Source organism: Apus apus, chromosome 2 (genome assembly GCF_020740795.1).
Source record: "Apus apus isolate bApuApu2 chromosome 2, bApuApu2.pri.cur, whole genome shotgun sequence".
Lineage (NCBI taxonomy): Eukaryota > Metazoa > Chordata > Aves > Apodiformes > Apodidae > Apus > Apus apus.
Window position 1 is genome coordinate 105,322,666 of NC_067283.1, and position 15,071 is coordinate 105,337,736.

At 41.3% G+C, this 15,071-nt stretch overlaps 1 protein-coding gene across 26 annotated transcripts in view; it reads left to right on the forward strand.

The window, feature by feature from the left end:
• Positions 1-15,071, forward strand: part of EPB41L3 (erythrocyte membrane protein band 4.1 like 3) — a 149,852-nt gene that overhangs the window by 65,839 nt on the left and 68,942 nt on the right. For 24 of the 26 annotated variants that reach the window (XM_051609569.1, XM_051609572.1, XM_051609567.1 and 21 more), the window contains exon 2: positions 13,395-13,594. In XM_051609569.1, coding sequence (XP_051465529.1) covers positions 13,406-13,594 — 189 coding nt within the window. In that variant the 5' untranslated portion in view covers positions 13,395-13,405. The remainder of the gene's footprint in view (positions 1-13,394; positions 13,595-15,071) is intronic. The other 2 variants (XM_051609574.1, XM_051609577.1) reach the window with 1 other exon arrangement.

The window sequence follows — 15,071 nt, forward strand, 5'->3', positions numbered from 1 at the left end:
CAACCTTTCTGGGTACTACTATAGTTTATATGAGATGGCTCAGCACCCTGTCAAGCTGAGACTTAGAACTGTCCAACATGGGGGAATCTACCACTTCCCTTGGGAGATTATTCCAATGTTGGACTGTCCTCATGGTGAAAAATTTACCTCTTGTGTCCAGTCATAATCTCCTCAGAAGCAGCTTGTGCCCATTACCCCTTGTCTTTTCCATGTGACTCTTTGTAAATAGGGAGTCTCCATCTTCTTTGTAGCCACCCTTTAAGTCCTGAAACATGATAATGAAGTCTCCCCAAAGCCTTCTCAAGGCTGAACAAACAAACTTTCTCAGCCTCTCTTCATATGGCAGGTCCTTCAGTCCTCTAATCATCCTTGTGGCCCTTCTCTGGACCCTCCAGCCCATCTGCATCCATTTTGTAACCTATAATAGATTAAAAGGGTTAGACCCTCCTTAAAGATAGCTATTTTTTTTTTGTCGGGCTGTATTGGATGCTGTTCTTCAAATCCTTACAGTTTAGTGTAGCAGCACAGATGGTGAAAGATTTTGACTTTGTTGTGATGCTGTGTGAAGACACAGAAAGCTTGTTCTTAATTCCTTGTGGAGGTCATCATGCGAAGGACCTTAAGAACTTAACTAGTATGTATTGGGACAACATGTGCACGAGCTTGCTGTGCTTTGAAAACACGTAGCTAAAATGGTCTTAAAACACATAACCAAAACATAACTGAAGCTGGGAGAGAATCCCACTTGCTAAGTGATTTTAACTGAGATGGCTCTACTCTGCAGACGCCTAGATCTGCCGTAAATTTTCTTGTCGTCCGTGTGTTTCCACTCTGACCGATTCATTCCTAGAAGTCTCTGCTCCCAGACCATCTGTAGGGCTTGGTTTGCCTCCAGCACAGCTATTTAACAGCTGGCGGCTTTGAGTGTCAGGGCCAACTGCTGCTATGTGCATGTGAGTTTTGGGGGGATGTGTTGAACAGCATTTCTGGAGCTGGCAGTTTCTCCCAGTTGATGGTTGGACATGCTGTAGTCTGTGTAGAGATGAGAAGATGGAGCAGGGGTGTCATGGGCTAGCTGCTTATGCCAAACAAGCAGTATTTTTGTAATCTGTAGCAGATAATTAAAGCACTGGGGAACATGGAGATCCCAGAAGAGTTCTAAGTAACCAATCTGGCTGTCTGATGGCATGGGTTTGGTTGTTTAGACTTGCAAGATTTTAATTTGTTTGGGGAACCAGTGGTTTCCTGATGTGGTGCTCCAAACTGGAAAGTCTATTACTTGATATTACAGGGTGTGTTTTATTTTCTAAACTGACATGAATGCCCAGGAGATACAAATCTAAGTATGAAGTGAATAATCCATTTTAGCAAAACAAAAGCTATTAAAGCTAAACATGCTGTGATGCCTCATCATGTAGCCTTGCTGCATCAGACCCTTTTAATGCTTTCAAAACTTGAAAAATGGGGTGTAAAATTAGTATGATAATTGGGGGAGAGGATGGAAAAACCCACAAAACAGGAAGATGCACTCCCCAGGCCTCAGCATGATCCTCTCCTCACACAGAGCTGCCTTTATTTAACTAGGATCCAGCACGGATTCAGGGGTGGTTCCTTTGTTTTTTTTTTTTCACTGCCTGTGCCTTCTTCCTGCCTTTTCTATCTGCCTGAGTTTGAAGTTTTAATCCAGCGTTCAAGAAAACCTGCAGCTCTCCCCAGTGATGGAGAGCAGGGGCTTGTCTGGGCTGCCATTGGGAAAGCCATCACTCAAGCACCGTCTCGCAAGGCCCGTGTTGGATGTCTGCCTCCAATAAGTGATTGATGACTCCCCTTAAAATTAATTTAAAATGGCTCGGTTCTGGGCCGGTTTATGGGAAACACTGTGGCCTGCTGAAGCTGAGCATGCCTCAGGGCAGCAATAGTTGTGGGCCCATGCTGGGGCTGGGTGCTGGGAGCAGAGCTCTTGGCTGCAGTGCTAACCTGTGTTTTGCCTGGGACGGAGCAGCAGTGGAGGATGGACATGGCAGTGGCTGGCTGGAGGAGGCATTAGCCCGCTGACTGCAAAACGTCTGTCTTCGCTGCCCCAGATGCCTTCTTTTTTCCATCTCTGAACCACACTGGACTGGAGAAGGCTACAAAAATGTAGCAGAGAATTCCTCCCAAAACATAAAAATAGAGGAAAAGTATTCCTTCACTGCAAAAGAAAAATAAATAAACAATGCTACATTGCTTTTGCAAATGATAGACTGGGGAGGGTTTAATTTGTCAGTGAGCAAGCAGTCCTTTGTGACTCTTAAGCACCACTCAGTAAAATAAAGCAAAAATCAACTGGTTTCTTTGAACTCTAGTTAGTAAGATGTCTAGGAAATCAGAAAAGCCACGTTGGTATTTTAAATTAGTGTTCATAATTTTTGTTTTACTTTGTATTCTTTTACGTCACCTGAGCTGGAAAGAGAAGTGTCTGGTGCGAGGGAGCAGAAAGCCCTTGGAGGAGATGCTCTGATCCATAGTTCACCTGTCTGATTCCCTTGTTTCTGTGAGGTTAGGCAGGTCACCAGCTTGGGAGCACTGGAGCACAGACTATTTAGGTAGTGTATGAAACAGAAAATATTGTTCACAGGTGTTACAGTATTGTGGCTGGAGGCTACTGTGGTCATGTAGCACACCTGCCATGTGTCAGCAGCTCATGCAACTTTTTTTTTTTTTAAATTTTGCATTTATGCTATTTTCCACTCAGTACAAGAGAATATGAACTTTTACAACCTGATGCCTAAGGCACACTCGGTCTCTGTAGCATTAAATATAACTTTTAAATAGTGAATAATGCACAGGAGGCCCCATGTGAGGGTTTTGGCTCCAGAGTGATTCAGAAAGGTCAAAACCTCACATAAAGGTAACCTGAGTAATCAAAGTAATTTGTCTGCAACAAATCAGGGTGTGCCATTGAGGGGTCTTTCTTGCCTTTTTTAGTTGCTGAATGAAATACTTATCAATCAAATGTAATCAGAGCACTGCAAGTAGTTTTGCTGTGTTTTCTTTTGCCTGGATTTTTTTTCTGTAACTGAATGAGGAAAGGGTGAAATTGGAGGTGTTCCTATGCAGTTCTCTCATGACAAGCATCAGTGGGATACTGCTGTAGACTCCATTACTGGTTCCTTCATTTCCTTCTTCTCCTCCTCACATCTGCTTACCTCCTGTAATTCCCTGTTGTTTCTCATAATACTTATTTATGATTTGTGTATTATTATTTCTGTTCTGCCTTACCTTCCTGCATTTGCAGTATTTATGTGGATTAAAGCTTTCTGGTGAGTAGAAAGCACTTTGCTGGAGTCTGTTTTTAAGCAGCAGTTCCTTGTATTTATCAGGAGTCCTCCTTTTACCTTTTGGGTTTGTTTGGGGTTTTCTGGTGTTTTTGTGGGTTTTTTTGGTTGGTTGTTACTGGCTTTTCTTGTTTCTCTGTTTTGTTTCTGTTGGTGAATTTTATTTTATTTTTTAATGAATGACACAGCAGTCGGGTTTGGGCTTACTTGCTGTGCACTGCTGTAGGTAGACTCAGCGCTCTTAGGAAGGTGTGTGTTTGCCAGCTTGGGTCTGTGGTCTCTTCCAGATGGGAGCTGACTGCAGGAACTGTGGCATATGAGCAGTGGCTGTGTCCCTACTTTTGGAGCTGGTGTGTGAATCCTGGCAGCAGGGGATAAGGTGGACAGAGCCAGTTCCCACTCTTGAGTGCAGGGAAGGGTGCAGTGGCAGTTGCACCCCATGCCTGGAGACCAGAGATTGATGAGAGAGTACAGTTCCCTTCTTCCTCTGGTAAATCCATGTCTGGCCATGAGCAAAACTGCTTTGATCAGCAGGCCAGGGAAAAAACAGCCCAAATGGGCTATGGTGGCCTGATTTTTCTTGTCCTATTCAGAAGTTAAAGTAGCCTTGAGGCGCTCTAAGTGATATGAGTTCCAAAAGGTGATTTAGTATCTTCAGAGAAGCTGGTCAGTCATCCTCTTAATCCTTGTGTGAAGAAGGGGCAACAGAAATTGCAGTTATTGGGGTTTTATTGCTGTGGGAAGCCACCCATCAAGAGAGCAAAAGAGGCCTGCATAGTTTCAGGAAATAAAAATATCCTGTGCATCCAGATAACTCTGAAGCAGAAGTGAAGACACGCATTTTGTGAATTCGGAGTTGCCAACCCAAGAGTGAGAGGTAGCAAGGTCAACAGCACTCTAACTACTTACGCTTTATAAATTTGCAAACATAGAATTTTGCTGCTGCTGCTTATCAGTACGTAAGTCTCCAGTGATGACTCCACATGGCTATAGATAGCCTCTTCTTCACTTTCTCAGTTGCTCTGAATCCCACTTGATGCCAGTCAGGTTCTTGCTCCACTGTTAGCAAGTGCTTGATTGCTTTTTGTCAGCAAGAAGCTGGTATGTATTGCAAGGCTCTTATCAGCTCTCCTCTCACTATTCCCTTTCCCAGGCTAAACAAATTGAGCTCCTTTAACATTTTTCCACTGGTCATGTTTTATAAACCTACTATCATCCTTCCTACTGTCTTCTTGACAGTTTTTAATGCATATTTTTCAAAAAATATAAATCCCAAACTGAAATACAATATGCTGAATACATCCTGGTGCCTCAGAAGGTGGAACAGTTTCAGCTTCATGTCCCAGACTGGAATTCATCTTGCTTATTGAGTAACTTCAGACCCTCATGCCACTTCATCCCTGCTGCCTCACCCGTAGTTTCCCCCTCACTTTCCACTTCCCAAGTCCATGCTCCAGTTGCTGTTAGCCTTATAGGAATGTAGTCAGATTCAGTGTTTATATGGTTTTCTGTCAGATGGCTTTTCTCTTCCTTATGTCTGGTGAGATGCCAGCAGTGTGCCCTAGCCTCCCCAATGTGATGCTGAGCATGGGTCGGGCATTCTCCTTCCCTTCCTTCACTGATGCTGCAAGGGCTGTGATTCCTTAAATCAGTAAGTTCTCACAGGTTGTTATTGTGCAAATGATAACTGTTCATAGGCTAGGGTTTGGATTTCTTTAATAACTTGTAAACCTTTTTTTCTTTTTTTTTTCTTTTTTTTCTTTTTTTTTTTTTCTTTTAATAATTTAAACTATTTCTGTGATTCAGTCATGAAAAAGTCATGCAGGGCTGTTTTAAAAGTCTTTCTAAAGACAGGCTCTGTCTTCTGTATCACTTTCTTCTTCTCAGCTGGGACAGATGCCCTTTCAGAGAGAGTGAGAGAGACATTACAGAATTTTGACATAACTTTTGATACATTCATGTGGACTGTTGGGGGCTTTTTTTCCTAATCTCATTGTTTTTACAGGATTAGAAATCCTTCAGCAGTGTGCTCCAGTAAACTTCTCTGGCTTTAAAAGTACACCGTCATTTATTGTTTTTCCATTACCACTTTTCTTTGTAAGATTGGGTGCTATGTTGGATCTTTTAATTTCTTTTAGACCTTACCTGGCCCCTCTGGCAAAGCGGTGGTTTATGGTTTAGAGGTGATTGATGGTAGTTTCCCAAGCACTGCAGGGACATATTTATATTTAGATAAAAATATATAGTTATGTATATGTATTTAAGGTGCATGAAAATCATATGCAGAAGCCAGACTCTAGAGTTCTCAGAGTACTTCAGAATGAAAACCAAAGAAAACTAAATACTTTTTGAAGGTCCATAAAAATCAGCATCACTAACAGCAGATACGATTTTAACTTCTGCAGAATAGAGCAGCTGACTTCACTGTATTTCTGTGACTCAAAATATAAACATTTAACAGTGGTTCCTGCTGACTTGAAACCACCTGGCTTATGGATGCGTTCTTCCCCTACTCCATCGAGCCTGTGCTTGCGCATCCTGAAAGATGCCCCAGGTATCTGGACCCAGCTAGCTACTGTGGAATGAGGCACTGAATAATTCAGCCATCCCTGTGTTCAGTTAACAGGCCTGGGTTTCTTTCTAATGTAGTTATAGACTCTTATGTTTGCTGCATCTCTTGCTGATTCTAAGTCACTTTTCATCCTAGTCTTCATTTATCCTTTTAGGTTGATGCTGGTGTTTTATGTGCATCCCTGAGTCACATGTCCTTGGTTCTGCTTTGATACAACCCCTCCCCACTCCCATAATTTAAAAGCTTCTTATGCTTCCTGTTCCCACCCTTCCTAGGCAGCAGATGATTTCTTCAGAAACACTTGGCTGTAATTTCTTTTGATAGTGGTGCTGGAGAGATGCATGCATGCCTGGGACGGGGAAGTTTTGGGTCCTTATGGGAAATGCAAGTGTGTCACCCCTTTTTGTCCCCTCTTGTGGAGAACGGCTGACCTCTGAAGGGAGTATCTGTTGGTTTTAAAGTGTACCCTCCACCTCTTCCACATTACGCAGCTCCTCCCTCAGATGTTGCCTCTGTTTTTCCTTCTTTCATCTTAATGAAGAAACTTTAAAGAAATCTGTATCATGCATGTTCCTAGTAGGCCAAACAAATATTTAAACTCCTGCTATGTTTTGCAACACCTTCAAGCAGCCTTTTTTATTTTTTGCTTATTAACACCACCCTGTCCTCCCTGAAGTGTCTCTCCTGAACCTCTCCTTGGGCCCATGACTTGTGCCACCATATCTGCAATGTCATTCAACCTAGTGTGCTGTGCTGTCACAATTGTAGCTCATAGAATCAAAGAATTATTTGGGCTGGAAGGGACCTTGAAGATCATCTAGTTCCACCTCTACGCTGTGGGCAGGGACACCTCTCACTAGACCAGGTTGCTTAAAGCCCCATCCAACCTGGCCTTGAACACTTCCAGGGAAGGAGCATTCACAACATCTCTGTTCCAGTGTCTCACCACCCTCACAGTGAAGAATTTCTTGCTAATGTCTCATCTAAATCTACCCTCTTCCACTTTAAAACCTTTACCCCTTGTCCTATCACTACATGCCTTTGTATAGCATCCCTCCCCAGCTTTCTTGTAGGCCCCCTTTGGGTACTGGAAGGCTGCTATGTGGTCTCCCTGGAGCATTCTTTTCTCCAGCTCTCTCAGTCTGTCTTCAAACAAGAGGTGCTCCCTCAGATCATCTTTGTGGCCCTCCTCTGAGAGCAGAAGGGGTTTTCAGGCATTGGAACAGGCGGCACAGGGAAGTGGTGGACTCACCATCTCTGGAGGTATTTAAAGGATGTGTAGGTATGGTGCTTAGGGATGTGGTTTAATGAAGGACTTGGAAGTATTCTCAGTTAAGATCACTGAGTCCAACTCTTAAAGATATTTTCCAAGCAAAGTAATTCTGTGATTTTATGAAAGAGCTGTTTTTAACTCCTGGTGAAGTGCAGCAAAGGTCCTGCCTCTTGCCTCTCCCAGGGACCCTACACCAGGCTTTTGTGGCTTAAGTGTCATGGATCTGAGAACAAATCACCCAAATCAAAGAGCATCAGCAAATAATGGTTGTTTTCCTAATAAGGAACTCAAATGAAATGAAGTCAACTGAGATTTCAAGCAATTTGATGAAAGCTGTTTATATTTCAAGCTTAGAAGTCTTTTCTTGCATGTATTCTTTTCTTGAAACATATATTGACATTTCTGTTGTTGCTCATAGCAGCAATATTGTTCTCCATATGCTCTTCTCATCAGCATCTCATCATTATCAGATAAATATGGCTCTCGTTAGGCAGAACATTATTTTTGAAGTATGGAGTCATTATTTTGTTACATAAATTCCAAATGTGGACCTTGGCAATGATTTATAACAATATTCAGAAATTATTGTAATTAAAGGAGAACTTTCCAGAAAGAGATTTAATTAGATCAAAGAAGCATTTAAATGTAAATAATTAATCTGTGCATACAGGAAATAGTGGCTATGTATAGTTCATTTAATTGTACTTGGTTCAATTTTGTTTTGTCATTGCATTGCAATTTATTCAGAATTAATTTGCAATTTCTTCTGTAATGTGATTTTCATTTGCTTAATATAGCATATATTTTCACTAGCATGTATTTATGTATAAATAAAGGTTTATTAATGACTGCTGGGTTAATTAAACTGTGGCCTCTGCTGTCAATTAGCTGTGAATTTTGTTGCTCAGTAGTTGCAACCCAGAAGGTCTGTGCTCAGAGAACAGGAGACAAGGAGTCAAATAACTCATTGAATGTATGAATATATACAGTAGATTGTCATTGTCACTTGCTGGAGGGGACCAGGTGAGATAGCCTGGGCTTTGCCTGCTTAGAGAATTATTAATAGAAGACAACATGATTTTGGTTCCTGTACGAAGAAAAGGAAATTATGTGTTTCAAGTCCGTAGCAAGTAGTTGGTAATGGAAACGGTAATCTTCCAAGCTGCAGTATGTGGGTAGCTGTAGGTACCAAGGACTAGCTGTGTTGGAAGGTTTTAGGATATAGGCTTTGCTCGTGGTTTGCAGGTTTTGCAATCTGTATGTAATGTCTTCACTTTGTATATTGTAGTAGTATGAGATTTCTTTTCAGTGATTAGATTTAATAAAAATTATTTTAATAAATGTCATATAGGTTTTTAATGTTTTTAATACTTTCATAGTATATGAATGTTTATCTTCCCTTTATTCTTCTTCTGCAGCACTCTCAATCACTTACATTTTAAACCTTTACACCTTTGAACATACATACTTTTTTAACCTAATTTGTAAGTAGTCAACACAGATTAAAATAAGCTAGTTCTTGCCTTATTTTTCTTTTTCTTTAATTAAACACTTGATTTTCATACTGATTGAATTTTGTAGCCAAATTTACTTAAACCTTACACTTTACAGTATTACTAGCATCTGTGTTAAGTTTGGATTCAGCTAATCTTTTGGAATCTTTGAATACTGGGTTGTAAGCCAAAACGTAGCTATCCAAGTACACATCTGGCTTGCATAGTATTACCTCATTTGTATAAGGTGGTGCTCTTAGTTTCTTTTCATTAGTTTTTTTGTTGTTGTTGTTTGCTGAAAACGGGAATTCGGTAACGAGGGTTGTGCTGGCAACAAAGAAAGTTTCAAGAACTTCAGTGATTTGTCTTCCTGTACTGAAACTTGCAGTAGAAGTCATTATTTTGGTACATAGCTGAGTATAGTAAATAAACAAACAAAATAAGAAAGATAAATTCTTAGCCAGTTATGTGTGTTTGACAAATGTTTAGACACTACTAGCTATTCTGTCTGGATTGCTGCCTACAAACAAAATAAATGTTTATGGTGTTAAATTTCCTGAGATGGCTGTGATTTCTTTAAATGAGTGAAATACTTCCAGAGTACTTTCGGATAATCAGCTGTTTGCTGAGGAAGGTGAAACATCCTATGGGTTTGCACTGAGAGAGGAATGTTGTTTTCTGTCTTGTAAGTTAAGTATTTTCAATCTGCACTAGATGGAATGAGATAAATCTTAACAATGCAATAATCAGAGGAGTTTGTAAGAAACTGGATTAAAAATGTGTTTGCTTCTGTTTATGCCTGTAACAGAATGGTGTGAAATCAATACTATTTTGTTCTCAATATTTGTTGTTAAACATAGTAGTTTGCATAGGGAACTAAAGAAGAAATTTGGAAATGAGTAACCTTGTGTTAATTAAGTCCATCTGCTGTCTGACTAATAACAGGAATATTGTATCCAGGGAATCACTTATGCTAAAAGATTTGATAATGCACAGAAAGTTTTCTAACAAAGCACTCTTAGTTCAAGAGAGGACTCGTGCAACTGGAGAGAAAACCAGTCCCAGAGGATAACTCAGAGTATTGTCAGGCTCTGCTTCATGTGGGAATGTCCTGGAAGAAGTTAAGAAGGACATTGTTGCTCCTTGAGATGCAAAGTTATAACTGGCAAGAAGAGCAAGTTTTCATCTCTTGCTACATGAAGTTGTGTTTTATGGGACTTTTTAAAATAACTGTGTTTCCATGCTCACGAACAACCAGGATGCAGATGATCATTAGGAAAGAAGCACTGTAGGGTGCAAAAATGACCTTCCAGAGAGAGACACAATGTTGGCAGCTCGATGAAGACCAACTCTTGATTTGTATTGGCTGGCAATCTGATCCTGTGAAAATTAATGCCTCAAGATACTTGGGGTGACCATTTTCAAACACCAAGTCTGATAGGGCTTCCTATTTACACTGCTCTAACTCCTATCAGAAGGGGAAAAAAAAACAGACTTTGTGCTACAGCTTTAATGCATTACACTTTGTATGGGTCATCTATGCTGTTTAGTGGTGTTTGATCAATGATTTTTGTAGCTGTAAGATTTTTATTACTTCCTATTCCATAGTTTCTGGAAAATAAAATATATCTTTTGATTTTTATTGAAATAATTATTAATTTGCAGTTCATATCTTCATAGACTTGTGCAAAGCATGGGTTTGGGGAAAAACTTGTGAAGTTTGTGGTGACCCACGTGCTTTCAAAGCAAGGCAACCTTAGTAGCATTGGATGAAGAATAGTTTATTCAATGTTGACTTGACAGATGGGCAAAACAAAACTCTGAGAGATTAACAGTGTTCTGCAATTTAATTCTTAAAACGTACAAAACACAGAGTGGCTTAATAGAATTGAAAATGGAGGATGTATTTGTTTTATCTACATTGGAGGAACTCATTTAGGCTTTCTTTGTAGTGAGTCAGATGAAGTCTTGCCTAGTGTGTGATTTGTCTCAGCTAAAAGCAGACAGCTAAAATAGGTCAGATGAGTTGCTCTCTGAAATGCCTGGTTTTCTCCACTGCGTATGAAGTGGCCATCTTACATGTGGACATCTGAAGTTGGATTAGATGATTGCCTGTCTGACTGTCACATTTTAAAAGGCATGAGTTAATTGTTGCTTTTTGTAGGTGCTAAAGACAGTTTGTTAAGCAAAGCATTTTAAAAGGTATTTTTGACCTAACTGTGTCAGTTTGAGTATAGAAATTTATGATGTGTTCCTAAACAGGTGTATTATATGTTAGGACTTTGAAAACATGGCCTGAAGCATAAATCTGCCACATAGGCTTTCTAGTTCTGCTTCTCCCTTGTGCTGTTCCAGCATGCAGAGGTAGCAACGTGCGCTCCCATCCTCACATGCAGTGCAGATGCTGGGCACTTGCCTGCTGTACTAAGGCATATATTCACTGGAGAACTGTCGTGGTTTAAGTCCAATACGACAACAAAGAAACAGCCCCATGGCTGCTCACTAAACTCTCACACACACACTCTCTGGCATGAGGAGCACAAAGCTCATGTGTTGAGACAAAGGACCAGGAGGGTTCTTCACCAATTAAGGTCCCGGGCAAAACAGTCTCGACTTGGGGAAAAAATAATAATTTCACACTAATCAAACACACACAGGACACAGACAACACAAAGAGCAGGGCTTGCGTATGTTACCCCACCCCTCCCTTCTTCCCAGGCCCAAATCCCTTTGTTCCCGATTTCTCTCCCTCCTTCCCCCCAGCAGCACAGGGGGACAGGGGATGGGGTTTAGAGTCAGTTCACGGGCTGGTGGTTCCTGCTGCTCCTTCCTCCTCAGGAAGAAGGATTCCTTACAGTCCTTCCCTGCTTCCCCACGGGGTCTCTCCCATGGGAGAGAGTCCTCTATGAACCCCTCCTTCCTGAGTCCTTCCCACAAGGTCCGGAGCTGCTCCAGCCTGGGCTTCCCACAGAGTCACGGGCTGCTTCGGCACAGCCACCTCCCCTGGCACCGGGGTCTTCCATAGCTGCGTAATCATAGTCCACTGGCAGCAAATCGACTGGCCACAAATTCAAAGTCCACTGGCCAAGTTCACCCCTCCTGGCTCCTTCAGGGAATGTTCCACCACGAGTGCAGGGGAACAGCTGCCCTCTCGCCATGGGTTGCAGGGAAACTTCTGCTCGGGCACTTTCTTCCCCTTCCTCCTCACCAACCACTAACACTGCTTTCCTTCCCCAGCACAGCTCTTCTCCCCTTAAGTGCTTCTCTGCTCAGGTGTTATCTCAGTTCTTTCGTATGTTAATCGCAGAGGTGAATCTATTGTCCCTCTAATGGCTCCTTGGCAGGGTTTGGGGCAGGGTGAGCTTCTCAGCTTCTTACTGGAGCCACTCCTGGTGCCCTTCCCCTGCTACCAAAAACCCCACCAAACCAAACCAGAACAAGAACTTAGCCGTGAAAGTGCAGAATGCATAAATTAGTTTGAAATAGTAATTGGCCTCATTTAAAGCATTTTCTGTTAAGCAATGTAGCTTATTAAACATTTCAGTAAAAAAAGAAAAAAGGTGTGTACTTTTTTGTAATCTTGAATAAGCCTGTTTCTACTAGTAAACACTGTAGTATGTGTTAAGAGATGGTAGTTGCTTCCTAGCAGATGAATTAGCAGATGTGTATTCTGTGGAAGTGCTTATAATTACATAGTAGCTATGGTTACCAGGTTAAAGAAATCATGACATGATGAGGTACAGAAATAGATTGCAGCAGACTGGTTTGGTTTTGAGTTGCTTAAAAGCAAAATGCTCAAGGATAAGACCATGAGGTCTAAGAGTGTATGAGTAACAAGCATAAGAGCAATCTCTCTTTGCTGAACTGACACAGAGTCTGCTTTTTCAAATCCTTGTTTTGATACAAAATCACCGTGTTTTTTAAAGCTGGGTTTTGCATCTCTATTGTTTGAGAGTTGGGTGCCAACTATGGGTGTCACATATTTGTAATGAAACTATTTATCTGAAATAGTTAAAATTTTAATTAATATTGCTATTACTTAAATTTTGTTTTAGTACTGACAAAGTTAAGTTCAAACAGACTTTTCACATTCAAGGAAAGTCATACTCACTTTACTTTAAATCTAACACTTAGAATGACTTAATGGAAGTATTTGTCATTTCTTTTGGATGCTCCAGCACTTGGAAAGAAATGGCAGAAGTGTGGGTGGTTTCAAGCAGGAAGGACAGAATTGTGCCAAGAACAGTTGTACATTTGCACTGATGTTGGCGGGCCCACTTGAGATGTTTCTAGTGTCTGTGTTGCTTGGAAGTGTCGAGTCCATTTCCAAAAGGCAGTGCAGGTGTTGAGGAGTTCAAGCCCTGTTAACCTCAGTGTAAAGAGCAAACGTTTTAATATGTTCAAAAGCTTCCACATGGTTTAGAAACTCAAACTGCAGTTTATCATTTTGGATTTAGAGCACTCAATTACATGAGCTTTTCTTAATATTTTGCTCTTCTCTCACAAATGATGGAACTGTGTAGAACTTGATGTCTGTGTGTAACTTCAGAGAAATCTTTTGGACCAGGGAAGCTTTCCTAGGGATCCTCATTGGGCCAGTAATAGCGACTTTCTTTTTAAAGGCCGTACATATTGAGACTAAAACTTTGTGGCTGATGTTTCTCCACTTTGTAAGCCTATGTCTGCACGTTCATGGCTCTGAGATCATACTCAGTAGGTCTGCTCACCTTGTTTTACAGAATAACCAACCATGACTACAGAATCGGGATCGGACTCCGAGTCCAAGGATAAGGAGCAGGATCAGCAGGAGAGCCCTGCGCAGCAAGGGGCGGCAGAGACCCAGCCACAGGAGCAGCAGCAGCTGAGCGAAGAGCAGCAAAACGCACTTGAGCAGTTCTCAGCCGCAGCAGCCCACAGCACGCCCGTGAGAAGGGAGCAGGTAAGGGAGCCTGGGCACACACCTGCTCACTGAGTGCAGATGGGTATGTGCCCACTCATTGCTCCTGGGAAACAGCGAGCATGGTGTGTTAGGAGCGGAGATTCATATTCAGATAGACACAGAAGGCTGTTTGGTGTGATGCGGTAGATTTTGACTGGTTGGTGTTTTGCATTTACGAAATGGTTCTCTCATAGAGTGTTTTGAAATTCATGCCCTGCTCTGTTCTTTCAGTGTCAGTTGCTATTCAGCCACCGGCCAGATCTGATGCAAAGCGTAGTACCAAGTATTTTACAGAAAAGCCTTTCTTAAAACCAGATACTGCTAGTTCATTTCTGCCTCTGGTGCTTAAATATAAGGACTTACAAACTAAGGACTTATTAACTAAGTAGGAAACAGCTTTGATCCTGTATTTGCATAGGTAGTAAACAGTACCAATCTTTAAGAAGCTGAAGATGTTTTCAGAGTTAATTTCTTCTTTGACACCAGCAAAAACTGATTTCATGCTTGCTTGTCTGATGTGTGAGCCATGAAGATGCTGTGGTCCCATAAGCTTCTTGTAGGTCTGAAAAGACTGCATTATAATTACTTTAACTTTTCATGTAATAGGTTTCAGAAGAGCTATCACATGCTTTTCCACTCAGTTTACTGTTGCACTGATTAAATTGGCTGCCTTTTTTTTTCCTGTTAATATAGATTTCACAGGCATTTTACTTCATGGGTAAGTGACACACAATTAATGAGGTACCTGCAAATTGCATCCCTTAGCTCTGTAAGATTATGACCACCATCTGAACACATTCACCTTTGAAGGGTGGAACAAGTCAGTCTAGCTCCTCCTATCCTCCACCCTTTAAAGAAATTCAGATTGTTTGAAGTGGGGTCATGTTATTTTACCTAGTTGAGAGATGGTGCTGGTGATTCTAGAAGATGCAAGGTGTTACTTAAAATCAGCATGACTGCTCCTGTGGAAGCTGTATGGGGCTGGCTGTGGTCTTGGGTTTTAAGCTTTTGTCCACAGAGCTACAGCCCAAACTTCTGTTGGTGGGGGAGAATAAGCAGTTTCAGATACTAAGTATTTTTTTATATCCCTCCTTTAGGGGTGCATTATCTAAATGCTTTGGACAACAAATGTTTCTGGGACCAAATTAAAAGAGGTTTCTCATGTCTGACTTCTAATATCTCAAGAGGTAGACATGACAGGGCAGGATTTCTAGTGTTTATTACTATTGAAGAACAAGTATTGGAAGAAACACTTACTTTCTTGATTACTAACCATTTTTACCATTGATAACCCTTGATGACCCTCAATCCATGGCCACCAAAGACGCTTCTGCTCATGCTCCAGCATCCACCAATTGTGTGGTGGGATAAATTTGATCAGAAATAGATCAGAAACTGCACGTAGTTAGTTTGGGCAAAAGAGGCAGGACTGCTTGTCCAAAATGGAAGGGTGCTGCACAAACTGGTCATTAATTTA